The 15597-nt window shown below is 43.5% G+C and overlaps 1 protein-coding gene across 2 annotated transcripts in view; it reads right to left on the bottom strand.

Moving 5' to 3' along the window:
• Window positions 1–12913, bottom strand: part of LOC147432578 (syntaxin-52-like) — a 62029-nt gene extending 49116 nt beyond the window's left edge. For both annotated transcript variants that reach the window (XM_086492458.1, XM_086492459.1), the window contains exon 1: window positions 12532–12913. In XM_086492458.1, coding sequence (XP_086348584.1) covers window positions 12532–12761 — 230 coding nt within the window. In that variant the 5' untranslated portion in view covers window positions 12762–12913. The remainder of the gene's footprint in view (window positions 1–12531) is intronic.
• Between the last annotated feature and the right edge of the window lie 2684 nt (window positions 12914–15597).

The raw sequence follows: 15597 nt of genomic DNA, 5'->3' as shown, positions 1-15597 counted from the left end.
TTTGGAATCTAGCACACTTCTGTCAGTTATGACAATGGAGTTGTAGCTCAAGACTTTTTGGTCATGCCTATTGGAACTATGGAGGGTAATATAAACCTAGGACGCACGTGGATGCTAACAACCAAATGCACTATTGATTGGGATACTAGCAGTGTCACGACACGACCACCGACTCTTACCCCTATCATTGAAGCAAAGTCACCTACGTTGCAGACTCTAGGATAGCCAAGATTCACAAACCACAGTGGTTAACTCGTCCTTGTCGGCTGCCCATGAACCTAGCACTTCAATACTTGTAGTTGCAGCAGGCAGTAATATTGCAAGTACTCAACCTGCACGACCTAAGAGTACATATCAATGGGTCTCCAAGGCCTTACTTCTAGATACCTCAACCCTTCCATCCATTTCAAAAAAAACTTCTCATGGAAAACAAAGAGCGCGCTCTAGGAGAGTCAAGACCAAATCACGATCGATTCCAAAATGACTATTAGAAGTCCAAGGCTACTATGAAGAAAATGATCAAATCTAGGTACCAAAACGTAAATGGTGCTCTTGTTGGTCACCTGACCCATGTGAGCCCAATCCTTTAGCTCCAAAACGAATTGAAGATCGCGGAAAGGAAAAAAATCACGGAATGCTATACACCTGCTCCAGAGTTAGTTCGGGTACTGAAGAAAGAACAATTTGTTCCACCTAACTTAGAAACAAGGAAGTCAAATGAAGCTTCTTGCTCTTCGTGTAGTTCCTATATGGAAATAGAAGCTTCGCCACAACCTCCACCTACCATTGTACATATCCATACAAACAAGGAAGAATTTGCACCTCCCGGTGTAAGTTCACCACCTACAACAACGTTGCAAATAAAATCATGGGAGAGTACCTTACCACCCTTGCAGCTAGATGAAATGCCTCGGGCGGTCGAAAACTATTGGTCAAAGTCTTCACCCATAACAACTTGGAACAATTGGTTTCAAAAGGTGACGACATCATTCCAAAAGGTATGATCTACCCAAGGAAGGGGCGAGTGTTTGCTGACATCCATCATTCACTTACTTCCTCCTCAACCTTCCTCCCTGACCTCTTAATCTCCCAATCTTAGAGAATGTATATATAAAGCCTTATACTCACAAAAACAAAATAAAAAAGTAAAAGAGCAAGAGCCACCAAACAAAAATCTAGAAACCTACGAGTTCTATACATAACACAAAATCATAAAAACACATTATGCACAAGGAAACGACCTTTAGACACGACCCTTATAATATTTACACTCTAATCATCATCTATCTATGTGTACAGATATGGCTAGTATGCTAGAGTCATCTACTACTACCTTGGGTGAGAGGTACCCTCGTTACTTTTCACAAGTATTTCACATGGTCTTTCCAATGCTTGCCTATGAATGGGATTTGGTAGGTACGCTAGCATGTGAGAGCAATTTCAACGAGTAAGAATGGCTGATACGTCTCTTGACCACGACTAATCCATACTTAGTAGAGAGCGTTTCTCCCATTGCACAAGACTACCCTCTTGACCAAGATGACTATAGACGTCTAGTGACCTTAGTAAACATTGGTACCCCTAATGATGAAGACAATTTACATGATTACACGGATGGCACATATGGTCTCACGCATGATGACTTTGTTTTTCTCGACGACGAGGATAGGGGTTTAGCCTTAGGGTTTCCCCCCAATCTCTACAATATCCTATTTCCTTGGCTCTCTAAGGGGAGTGCAAATAATTAGATTAGGGTTACTTATGTTGTTTAATTGTGTTCAATAAGGGTTGGTGCCTATTCCCACTGATGTGCCTCCTAGAGGTATTCTTGTGTTTTATAGTGTATACAGGAATGTGTTGCTGTTGTTAGGATTTGGACCTTCATGGAATCTTTCTCTCGTTCACTCTTCAGATCAAGCACAATCATCAACACAAACAGGTATTTCTTATCCATTAACATTGCCCCTTATCTTTTTTGTATCCATGTTTGTCTGCTTTAATTGTGATTGGTAGCATAATATTCCGCGCATTTGCTTAGTACCAAACATTAAATCCAATGTAATTTTTTGTCATAATCACTTATGGAGGTTTAAAAATCAAGCAGTCCGACTAAGCCAGTTTGACCAAGTTAGACGTTAGAGATCTTCTCTTAATACCATGGGGAATGCCTTCCTAATAATCAATGGTTACTTAGGTTTTTAATCCGATTTAGGTAGCATTGTGTGCAATGTACTAGGGCTTTCTAGTGGGCTTAGTCCCTATTGACCTTTAGCTTAAGTATTATAAAGGGAGTTTACTAATGTGATGAGCGTGGGGAGGGTAACATTGTTATATGACCCCCCAAAGTTACAAAATTAAAATGCTGAAAACGAACAAACAAAAAAATCAAAGTGCCACAAAGTAAAATCTTAAGCAGGAAGAGAAATCTCAGCTTGATTTGGTACTTCACTCATATGTATCGCCTATGATACTAGAGCCCTAGAGGTTCCTAGTGTGGGCGCTTTCCCTTGAAAGCAAAAAACCCAAGGCATACAAAATAAGCACACACATCAAAATTGAATCACTGTGAAAAGACTTTGGGGAGTCAAAGAAAAGGAAATTGTAACAGACTTGGACACTCCAAGTCAAAAATCAACCGCGACAGCACCAAATAACCACTTCAAAACAATTCACAGATCACAATACATTTGCACTAGTCCGACGGAGTTCCGTGCCTGGAGATATTGGCCCCAAAGACTAGCGCCCCTTTCGGTATTTCTTTTTATATTAATCAATTCAAAGTACAAGAGAGTGGCTAGGGTTTCACTCTCAAACTCTGCGTCCAGATGCTCTGAGAAGTGAGGCCCTCACGACTAATTTAAAGATTACAAGGGATGCCCAAAAGCAGAGCCCCAAAAGCTTCAAATCAAAAGCAATTGCTCTCTCTCTCTCTCACAGAGAGTCAAAACTTGAAAGCAAAAGCATTCTCTCTCTCTTTCTCATTAGGTAGAGAAAAAGTAAAATTTGCGTCGCTCATCTTTCTAAAAATTTAAAAAAATAATAAATAAATAAGCCTTCGCGATTTTCGGAAATTAGGGTTTTTGGCAAAAATTAGGGTTTGCAAGAATTTTAGGGTTTCTGTTTTCCGTAGCCACGTCATCACTTTGTGACATACCTCCCTCTTGAAAGCATTGTAATCGACAGCGATTACACCTGCAAAACCGACAAAAGCCATAAACCGTCTTAGCAGACACTGACTGTTAGTACCTACGTACTAGGAACACACATCTAGCACATATACAAAATCGACAGTCACATCACACGACATCACAGGACATCACCAGACATCACAGGACATCACATGACATTCAACATTCGTTCGGATCTTAGACCATGATTTATCGGCAATGTAGCTAGCAATCACATCTAGGTCCAATCGGGACCTCATCGATGTCCGATTGACTAACCCCTATTGCAACCATGTCTATTCGAGATCAAGTAGACCAAAATGCTGCAGTCATTTCGTCTATCAGTTCCTGCACTCACAAGAAGTCAAGAACAAATCAGTATCATAATCAGGAATTCCATTTCATAAAGTCATCCAGCAGAATACTGTCAGCTCTCAGTATCCTTGAAGCTCAAAGAGACATCAGTGACTTTAGTATCAAAATCAAGGCATCTATTGACAAAGGAGCGGAGTAACTCCCCTCTTGTGCATCCCACTCCACCAGATCTTCGGCCAAGCTGAGTTTCTGGGTTCCGTTTGGAGTAGACTATGCTAAACCAAAACATCAAGGTAAAGTTTCACAATCCGAGGAGTATCTGCTAGGTCCTCCTCCCCCATCCACTTCGCATCAAATGCAGGAAAGTTCTTGAACTTAACCAAGAACTGCCTTCGGACTTTACCTTTCTTCGTATTGTTATGTGCCAAAATCTGTTCATGAACAAGGATCTCCTCGTTTTCTTCCACTTCGGGTTGCTCATCAGGCTCCCCATCATCAGGCACATCACCCTTAACAGGGTTCAAGAGACTCACATGCAATGCATTATGAATCCTCCAAGTATCTGGCAGTTTCAATCGGAAGGAGACATCATTTATCTTTTCAGTAATCTGGAAAGGTCCGTAGTATCACATACTAAGCTTTGGAAAAAGCCTCTCCTCTCCCTTTTTCTTTCTTAGGCGTGTCTTCTCAAAAGTAAGAGCACCCAATCATCCTCCTTCAGTTTCAAGTCGCGACGATGGCGATCCGCTGTCTTTTTCGCGACGATGGCGATCCGCTGTCTTTTTCTGTCGTTCTTGAGACTTCTGCAAAGTCTCGCGAACCTTGGCAAAAGCCGTATCCAAATCTCGCAAATATTCATCCGCTTCCAATATCTAATCTTTCGTGCTCAGGAAGGATGGAACCTTCGCAGCACTTTCAACAATCTCACATGGCGTCTTCCCCATCGAAGAGTGTATCGTGTTACTGTAGGCAAATTCCACCAAAGATAGGTTCTTTTCCAATTGAGTCTTCTGATCCGAGATACAAGACTTCAATAAATCTAAAATCACTGAATTGGCAATCTCAAATTGCCCGTCAGTCTGCAAGTGGAACGATGACGAGAACTGCAACTGCGTGCCAATGTTCTCTCAAATTGCCTTCCAAAACAAACTCATAAATCTGGGGTCCCTGTCAGAGACAATCGTCTCAGACGTGCCATGTAATCGGAAAATCATCGTGATCATTTTGTGTTCTCGGGAGATCAAAAATGAAATCCATTGCAATACTTTCCCAAGGGTGGGTGGGTATGGGTAAAGGCTATAACAATCCCTGTGTCTTATGCCTTTCAAACTTGACCTTCTGGCATACCAAACAACTGTGCACAAACTCTTCCACATCCTTTTTGAGTCTCGGCCCAAAGAAGTATCTCTCTATCCCCTTCATGGTGGTAGCAATACCGCGGTGACCCGTAAAAGGTGGACAGTGGCATTAAGTCATAACCTTATCCCTCAACGGTTGTGTAACGCACAACATAGTCTTTTTCATCAAGTAGCCTTCCCGAAGGGAGTATCCAGCTACTGTCGCCCCATCCCGTATCCGTGTGAAAATATCTGCAAAATCTGTATCTGTGGCATACTGATCGACCATATCCTCAAAGCTCCTATGATGTATCGCGGAAACAGCCAGAACCAACGGTTTCCGAGACAAAGCATCTGCCACCACATTCTCTGTCCCTGCACATGGACAATCTGGAAGTGAAACTGTGACAAGATGTTCGTCCACCGCATCTGCTTTTCCGAAAGCTGCTTCTGTGACAAGAAGTGGCGCCAACTCTGATGGTCTATAAAGACAGTGAAATCCGCTCCGAGTAGGTAATGCCGCCACTGAGTAAGAGCATGGATAACCGCCAAAAGCTCTTTCTCATAGATCTGTGCTGTCATCTCCGGCCTAGAGAACAAACGGCTCTCGTAAGCTATGACATGGCCTTCTTGCATCAAGACCGCACCCAGACTACGACCACAAGCATCACAATATACTTAAAATGACTTCTGCAAGTCCGACAAAGTCAAAATAGGTCCCGTAGTCAATTTCTCTTTCAATGTCCGAAAGGCAGTCACCTTTGTGGGTCCCCACTCCTTTCTGTGTCAAGGTATGCAAAGGGGAAGCAACCTCTGCAAACTTTCGTATGAACCGCCTGTAGTACGAACACAGTCCCAAGAAGCTTCTAACTTCATGGACATTCCTCAAATCGGGCCAATCACAGATAGTCTCTATCTTGGCCGGGTCCATTTGCACTCCTACTGTGCTGACACAATGTGTCCCAAAAAGTGTATCTCTGGTAGGAAAAAAATCACTTTTCTTTGCATTAATCACTAACGTGTGAAATCGTAATGCCTGAAAGACTTGAAGCAGATGATCTCTGTGTTCTGCCTCATTCTTGGAGAAAACAATGATGTCGTCAAAGAAAGTGCCAACAAATAGCCTGTACTCTCGAAAAATCTTGTCCATCATCCCGTTAAATGTCGCAAGAGCATTGGTTAAGCCAAAAGGCATCACCAAAAACTCAAATAACCCAAAAGTCGTTCGAAAAGCTGTCTTGTAGACATCTCCTGGCGCTATCCTGATCTGATGATATCCACTCTTCAAGTCAATCCTACTAAAGCACGAGGATCCCTGTAACCTGTCGAGTATATCATCGATCCTAGGGATCGGAAATCTGTTCTTGATGGTGATTTCGTTGAGAGTGCTATAATCGATGCACATTCTCCAAGATCCGTCTTTCTTCAAAACCCACAACACTGGAGAGCAATACGGTGAAGTACTAGGCTGGACAAGACCCTTTTCCAAGAGGTCTTTCATTGGGTTCATAATCTTTTCATTCTGTACTCGGCTCACATGGTAAGGTGGCCGATTCGGTGGCGTGCTTCCAGGTATCAGATCAATGGTTTAATCTTCACGCCCTCTAAAAAGCAATCGGCATGAGTGTGGAGAAAAATCTTGGCGTTCTTTTGATCAGGTCAAAACATATTCAACCTTTATCCATCGTTCAGTTCTCTTCCAAAAGAATGAGGAAGAAACTGAAGTTCATCAAGTACAATCTCTAAGCCCTTCATTTATCAAAGTCGCTTTCTCGGCCCGGTAGTCAACCACGGCGTAGTTCTTGTGGTACCAAGGGATCCTGAGAAGAACGTCACTCGCGTGCCCTGAACACCCTTGTCATTGCAAACAAAGTTTGCCAATGCTCGGTGTAATGGAAATATCCCATCCGGGTGCCAATCGAACTACCTCTGCCTGTGGCGTCAGTCTGTCGGGCGTAATTCCAAATCGAGCCGCCAATTCCAAGTGAAAAGAAGTTGGCCTTGGCTCCTTCAAAAGAGCTTCCTGATCCTTCACTTTGCCCCAAAAGCGGCAAAGTTTGTACTTTCATCATTAGATTCGGTGCAGGTCCCACGCCATGTGGTACCAGTTCTACTTTTCTATCTGTCTTTTTTGCCACATTCCTCAGGTGCTCTCGAACTCTGAGGCCTGTCGTCGTTCTTATCATTCTGTTCTTTCTGTGCCTTTTTAGAGCACTTCGCGGAGATATGTCCATGTTCCCCGCATCCAAAGCACTTCCCCTCTCTGATGAAGCGAGCTCTCTCCTCAAGAGTAAGCTTGGGTCGTGCATCATTTTTCTCTGGGTTGCTCTTTTTCTTTCTACTTCATTCCCAGAAGTCTGTTCGGCTCGTTGTGTCATGGCCTCATCTGTGGGGTAGGTCAGACTGCCAGAGTGAATGGCAAAGCCCCGCTTCGCATGACTCATCAACTCCTGAATAGAAGCTGACTTCCGTTCCAAGCAGTGATCTCAGATCTCTGTAGGTAGACCCAAGGTAAACCGTTCAATCTGTTCTCTGAACGAGATCTTCTTGAATGAAGAGGCGGGAAGAAAAGAGCTCCAGAATCTTTCACAATAAGAATTCACTGTATCGCTCTTGGTCATCCGGAGATGGTTTATGAAAAAGACTGTTGTGAGTTACACAGCCGTTGAGGGAAAAGGTTATGACTGATTGCCACTGTCCACCTTTTACGGGTCACCGCGGCATTGCTACCACCATGAAAGGGGTAGAGAGAGATTTCTTTTGGCGAAGACTGAAGAAGGATGTGGAAGAGTTTGTGCGCAGTTGCTTGGTATGCCAGAAGGTCAAGTTTGACAGGCATAAGGCACAGGGATTGTTACAGCCTTTACCCATACCCACACGCCCCTGGGAAAATATTGAAATGGATTTCATTTTTTTTTTTATCTCACGATGATTTTCCGATTACATGGCACGCCTGAGACGATTGTCTCCGACAAAGACCCCAGATTTATGAGTTTGTTTTGGAAGACAATTTGGGAGAACATTGGCACGCGGTTGCAGTTCTCGTCATCGTTCCACTTGCAGACTGACGGGCAATCTGAGATTGCCAATTCAGTGATTTTAGATTTATTGAAGTCTTGTATCTCGCATCAGAAGACTCAATGGGAAAAGAACTTACCTTTGGTGGAATTTGCCTACAATAACACGATACACTCTCCGACGGGGAAGACGCCATGTGAGATTGTTGAAACTGCTACGAAGGTTCCATCCTTCCTGAGCACGAAAGATTAGAAATTTGAAGCGGATGAATATTCGCGAGATTTGGATACGGCTTTTGCCAAGGTTCGCGAGACTTTACAGAAGTCTCAAGAACGACAAGAAAAGCCAGCGGATCGCCATCGTCACGACTTGAAACTGAAGGAGGATGATTGGGTGCTCTTACTTTTGAGAAGGCACGCCTAAGAAAGAAGAAGGGAAAGGAGAGGCTTTTTCCAAAGCTTAGTATGTGATACTACGGACCTTTCCAGATTACTGACAAGATAAATGATGTCTCCTTCCGATTGAAACTGCCAGATACTTGGAGGATTCACAATGCATTGCAGGTGAGTCTCTTGAAACCTGTTAAGGGTGATGTGCCTGATGATGGGGAGCCTGATGAGCAACCCAAAGTGGAAGAAAACGAGGAGATCCTTGTTCATGAACAGATTTTGGCACATAACGATACGAAGAAAGGTAAAGTCCGAAGGCGGTTCTTGGTTAAGTTCAAGAACTTTCCTGCATTTGATGCGAAGTGGATGGAGGAGGAGGACCTAGCAGATACTCCTCAGATTGTGAAACTTTACCTCGATGCTTTTGGTTTAGCATAGTCTACTCCAAATGGAACCCAGAATTCAGCTTGGCCGAAGATCTGGTGCAGTGGGATGCACAAGAGGGGAGTTACTCCACTCCTTTGTCAACAGATGCCTTGATTTTGATACTAAAGTCACTGATGTCTCTTTGAGCTTCAGGGATACTGAGAGCTGACAGTATTCTGCTGGATGACTTTATGAAATGGAATTCCTGATTATGATACTGATTTGTTCTTGACTTCTTGTGAGTGCAGGAACTGATAGACGAAATGACTGCAGCATTTTGGTCTACTTGATCTCGAATAGACATGGTTGCAATAGGGGTTAGTCAATCAGACATCGATGAGGTCCCGATTGGACCTAGATGTGATTGCTAGCTACATTGCCGATAAATCATGGTCTAAGATCCGAATGAATGTTGAATGTCATGTGATGTCCTGTGATGTCTGGTGATGTCCTGTGATGTCGTGTGATGTGACTGTCGATTTTGTACATGTGCTAGATGTGTGTTCCTAGTACGTAGGTACTAACAGTCAGTGTCTGCTAAGACGGTTTATGGCTTTTGTCGGTTTTGCAGACGTAATCGCGGTCGATTACAATGCTTTCAAGAGGGGGGTATGTCACAAAGTGATGACGTGGCGGACAGCAAAAACCCTAATTTCTGCCAGAAACCCTAAAATTCCTGCAAACCCTAATTTTTGCCAGAAACCCTAAATTCTGAAAATCGCGGAGGCGGATTATTATTAAATTTTTTATTTTTTATTTTTATTTTTATTTTTTGGAAAATGATGAGCGACGCGAATTTTGCTTTTGCTTTTTTTTTTTTTTTTTAAAAGAGAAAAGACTCTCTAAGAGAGAGAGAGAGAACTGATGCTTTTGAGTTTAAAAGCTTTTGGGGCTCTGCTTTTGGGCATCCCTTGTAACCTTTAAATTAGTGGTGAGGGCCTCACTTCTCAGAGCATCTGGACGCAGAGTCTGAGAGTGAAACCCTAACCGCTCTCTTGTACTTTGATGATTGATTAATATAAAAAGAAATACCGAAAGGGGCGCCAGTCTTTGGAGCCAATATCTCTAGGCACGGAACTCCGCCGGGCCAGTGCAAATCTATTGTGATCTGTGAATTGTTTTGAAGTGGTTATTTGGTGCTGTCGCGGTTGATTCTTGACTTGGAGTGTCCAAGTCTGTTACAAGCAGAGCCCCAAAAGCTTCAAATCAAAAGCAATTGCTCTCTCTCTCTCACAGAGAGTCAAAACTTGAAAGCAAAAGCATTCTCTCTCTTTCTCATTAGGTAGAGAAAAAGCAAAATTTGTGTCGCTCATCTTTCTTTTAAAAAAAAAAAATTTAATAAGCCTCCGCAATTTCCAGAAATTAGGGTTTTTGGCAAAAATTAGGGTTTGCAGGAATTTTAGGGTTTCTGGCAGAAATTAGGGTTTCTACTGTCCGTAGCCACGTCATCCCTTTGTGACAGAAATAAGTCAAGAGATAATTCCATGAGCAATTCCTTTTATCGTAGCTTAACTACAAGGTCTTCTAGGTATAGCCTCTAGTCAGCTCTCGGACATGAAATACTTGGCTCTCGGGATTAAATAATTTAATTGACCAGAGAAAATTGAGAAGCTTGCCCATGGTATTAATTGTTGATCGTTAAATTAGCGACCCCAGACTTGTTTAATTTTTAACCTTTACAATTGTTTAGGAGTTTGATTATATTACAATTTAATGTTATTGCTGACAAATGGTTTAAAATTCTGTTACCAATCAATTTATCTGCCTACAACTGCATATGTTTTTTGATTGTATATGAGAATGCAATTACTGTGCCAATGTTGTTTGATTTTGTACTAATAGAAGAAGGCTAAGGCCATTCATCTCAAATACTCTTCCACCTTGACGACCGAGCTTCAATACAATAGATTCCGAGGACGGAATCTACATCAGGAAGGGGGGCATGTTAACCGACAAGTCAGACAGTGGAGTCAGCACTGGGCGAATAGAAAGCTTGGGGACTGCCCAACGCTCCCTATCGCTTGGTGTTGACCTTGATGTAACCGAACGATGGAGACCCTTTATGTGATTACAATTCATGCAGAGGAGTCAATACTGGACGAATAGGAAGCTTGGGGATTGCCCAACGCTCAGTCATTATAAGAAGCAATTGAGTCAATACTGGGCGAATAGGAGGCTTGGGGACTGCCCAACGCCACCTATCGCTTGGTGTTGACCTTGGTGCGACAATGAAGTCGACACCGGGCGAATATGAGGCTTGGGGACTGCCCAACGCCACCTATCGCATGGTACTGACCTTGGCAAATGGACGTCGGCACAGTAAACATCCACGGACATTACATTGTTTTGAGTCAAGGACCACGCTTGTCGATCCAATAGGAAAAAGGTAAGAGTGATCGCCGATGAGAGGCGCACTCTAACTAGAACATTCAAAGGTTAGTTGGCTAAGCATGGACGCCCAAGTGTGAATGGGCGAGCTCATATAAAGTCACCTAAACCTAAAACTCACTCATTCTCTCATTTGTGCAATTAAAGAGTAATCTTGCTCGATCTTCATGTTCTTCTTCTTCTCCTTGCGTGTGTGTGTGTATGCGAGAGAGAGAGAGAGAGAGAGAGAGAGAGTGTGTGATCGAGCGTTACGCAGACACGACGGCGGCAAGGCGGTTGAGCGCGGCACGGCGGTAGCTCCCTCTTTCGCGACGAGGAATCCTCCACGAAGGCGAGTGTAGGGCGGTGCGTGACACACCCTTGCTCTCTTGAGCTTGCTAGATTAGTCTATTTGTGTGCTTGCAACCATTTGTGGCTCGCACACAGTGTACGGCCAGTCCCTTGCACTGACACGTGCGACAGATGCGCACACACATACATAAAAAGCTTGAGTGCGTTGTTGCCACGAAATCATCCCAGTGTTCGTCCAGATCTCCGTACACTTGCCACATCAACGATTCATAGTCCTCGCCAAGCATCTGTATTGTCTCCCGGGTCCGTACAGAGCTGCCACGGCCCACATCATCAGATTGCATCCATACGGGGCTGCCGCTTCTTCAGCTTGTTGCACATAGTTTTCTTAGGCAGTGTTCAAATTGCACAATGGACCACTCAACACAGGGGTCGCGTGTGCATTGGCACATTTCGATTGGGAAAACAGGCATATACTTCATTTCCGGGACAACCAAAATGCAAGAGGCCTCAACCCCCCGGACGCAAGCGTTTTTCAGCACACATCGCGAATAGAGGTTTGATCTCAAGAACACATGCAAACCAGACTAATGGGCTAACCACGAGGTTGACTCTTGTCAATTGGACTCAAACTGAACGTATTTTACTTTTTATTTTTAAGGAAGTGTGAAAAGGACGAGGCTGTGTAACTCAAGAGACTGCTCGTACCTATGCACAGAACATGCATTGCTCATTAACAAAGCACCAAATATCAACAGCTCTCAAAACAATTTGGAAGAAGAACAGAACTTTAAAATGGAGAAATAAAGAATGTGTTGAATGTTCAAATCTGCAAGCTCTTGTAAAAGAAAAGAAGACAATTCAATTCTTCATTCAATATGTTAATGGGTAGAGCAGACTAGTATAATTTAAAGAGAAAAAGTATGAATCTATGATGACAAGTACTCGTGTACACAATTGTATTGTATTTGAACAATCGGTGTAAGACAATGTACATGTTCAGCACTGCAGAACAATGCAGAGGTGCCCAAAAAAATCTGTCTCCACTCACCTATGACTCAAGAAAAGTGGGGCATATGTACAGAAGGATTCAAACTGTAAGAAGTTTATTCTCATGTTTGGGGCATGTGTGTATGAGTCTGCCTTACAAAAGATGTAGGTAGAAATATTGAAAAAGAGATGCTAGGAAAAAAGACTTACAAAGATTTGGTGAGGGAAGGATTGCTCAGGAGGGACTGAAGGCTGTCAAGGCGGGTACCAAGCATGGTGATCTTCCGTCTGGTGGCAGAAACAAGGCGGGAATTGTCAGCAGCACGGGACCCACTGCCAACAGGGGCTGCAGAGTTGCGCTCTGCAATGCGGGCTGCTATATCCTCTGCAAGCCGGACAGCATCCTCAAACTCCCGCATCCATGAATCATTCTGTGCCATCGTATGTGACCCTACGACGGCGTGCAAAGGAAGCGACGCGGATCTCTGCAAATTGGTCCCAAGATCATGCGGGAATGAAGGGCGGGGGCACCTTCAAAACGCGCGCACAGTCCCTCACATCACGCCAATGTGCAGCAGACAAAACAATAACAATATGCTCTCTTATTCGGTCGGCCTTTTCGTTTATATTGGGGACGAATTCCAGGGAGGAATTCCGGTCCCGGTGTCGCAAGGAGCTTCATCTGGCGGTATTCTCTATCGCCCCGGTGTCATAGGCAAATAGTGCGTGTAGAGAGAGAGAGAGAGAGAGAGACATGCTGGAAGAAGGCGACCGACCATACTAGTAGTGATGTAATGTGATTCATTTACACACTTCTTTCTAATATGGAAATGCAATATCCAAGGGGTTAAGGTGGGTGTGGGTGCATCAAGACCAAGTGGTATCCTTTAAATCTATATCTATCTATACTAAATATAAAGTAGGGAGGAATTAGAGCCCCTCCCTCGGCCACGTGTCGCAAAGGAGCTTCATCCGACGGTGTTCCCTATAGCCTCGACGACATAGGCGAATCACGCAAGTAAGATTGTGATTGAAAAGAAGATTACCTTTGAAAGAGCACAAATAGAAGCAAAGTAACAATTTAACACTTTACACTACAAATAGAAGCATAGCAACAATTTAACGCTTTGCACTACAAATATTTGAAAGAATTTTTATATAACGATTGGATTTATTGGAAGTCCACTTGAGTGCAATTTCAATTCAAAAGAATCTTAACCTTAAAAGAAATATTAACAAAGGCAAAGCAACAATTTAACATCCTACACTACAAAAATTTTCAAAGAATATGGCATTGTTATATAGTGCTTAGATAAATTGAGTGTCATACTTCTATTTGAAAGAATGGTGGATAGGTGGCACACAATCTCTAAGAAATGGAAGTCGTGCCCTTCCTTGTAGTCAAGTGCATGGTCCTACCTTCTACAAAAGCATAAAAAACAAGAATGACATAACAAACCTGCAATTTTAGTTGTTTAGATGCTATCTATTTTTCTTCGTTGTCAATCTTTGTCTTATTGTTGTTGGGGTAAAGCCTATTGCCTTGCCCGACCGCCCAGACTCTAGGCGCCCGTCCACTGACATCACCTTATTCTTGTACATATACCATGAATAAGGAGCTCCTCACTTAGAGGTTGACTCCACCTACACAATGGTCTACTCTCTCCCTCTCCCTCTCCCTCTCCCCTTCTCGCACGTGCACACCGCACCGCATCACGCACGCACGTATCCGCGCACACACACTCTTCAATTGGTATCAAACAATTTTTCACGTCACACCACATCGTGACTGGTTTAGCATCTTCTTTAGTGGGAGCTTTGGTTGTGTGCACTTGGCCGATGGTTTGGCATTTGACATTGCAGGCATAGGAGATGTTTGCTTGGCATTGCCCAGCGGTGCATCATATATGCTACGACATGTGCGCTATGTTCCTCAACTGAGACAGAGTTTGATCTCGGTGAGACAATTAGCAGATTTTGGGTGTCAGATATTTCTTAGAGAGAAGTCTTTCCAGATGCATTGTGGTTCATTAGTGATTGTCAGAGGAGCCCAAAGTGACTTGGTATATCCTATGCATGTATCTGAGGTTCGAGACGGCATAGTCTCGATTTTGTTGTTGGCATGCTTTGAGCAAGAGATGAAACATGTCTTCTTCGCGGATGAGCTCCACCATGCTCACGAGACAGAGCATTTAGCTATGCAGGGCATACCAGTAGACTCTATAGAGATAGAGATAGAGCGACAGTGCTCTAGCGAGACACAACAGGTGTTGTCAGAGTCTATGCACGCAGAGGTTGTTGAGCCAGCAGAGGATCACACACGCATTTTTGCTCACACCCATCATTATGTAACCATTGATTGTAATAAATGTCTTTCCGACATTAATTTTGATTTGAGCCATTCATTAAGTAACGGGACTCAATTGAGTTTCCAGCCTGTAATCCCGACTTAATTTCACCTGCTGATGTAAATAATTAGAGATGTTCTCACCTCCAAGGCTGAGGTATATAAGCCAAAGTTTTGTAACCTAAAAAAAGGAGGATTCAATTATTAATCAAAGTGAGTTTTGAGCGCCGTGACTGTGTCTGAGAGAGAGAGAGAGAGAGAGAGAGAGAGAGTCTTATCTCCTTGCTACGCGAGCTACGGAGCCGCCATTGGAGAAGCGACACCGCCATTGTGCTAGCAACGGCGAGAGCTACGCACTGATACCAAGAGTGCGTGTTATCGGCTTCTATGTGTGGTAAGTTCCTACGAGCTTCGGTGTGAGTTTTCTTCCAACTCGTGTGTCGGAATAGAGCGTGCAGCATATCTATAGAACCACAACAAGTAGAGCTACACATTCGTACCATCGGGGTCAAGTTTTGGTCACCTGTATTTTTCGGCCTGTTTTCATACGCGTTTACCGCACGGAGTGGTTATAGGTTGATTTTGCAGTTCAAGTCTTTAGGGTGTTGTTCTTACCTAGTGTATAGACTTCCCCTTGAGTTTGAGATCGATTCGATGATTCTAGATCCTGTTTCGTATAGCATTCGTTCGTAGTACGGAATTCAGTCACTTGCGTGTTTTAGAACTTAGATTTGATTTCCTTAGTAGTGATTGTCATTAGAAGGTTGAGTAGGTGATTTGACACCCACCTAGTTGTTTCCATGCGCCTGCGGGTCAAGCTCCGTCCTCGTCTGACAAATTCTGTTGTTGGTTGAGTTCTCGCTATTTAGCTTCCGCTAGCGGCGTAACCGCCTTAACATTTGGCACCGCTGCCGGGGACGAGAGCCCTA

The sequence above is a fragment of the Adiantum capillus-veneris genome, chromosome 20 (assembly GCF_014529385.1).
Source record: "Adiantum capillus-veneris isolate H3 chromosome 20, ASM1452938v2, whole genome shotgun sequence".
Taxonomy (NCBI): domain Eukaryota; kingdom Viridiplantae; phylum Streptophyta; class Polypodiopsida; order Polypodiales; family Pteridaceae; genus Adiantum; species Adiantum capillus-veneris.
The sequence above is the reverse complement of the archived record's forward strand: the minus strand, read 5'-3'. Positions and strand labels throughout refer to the sequence as shown.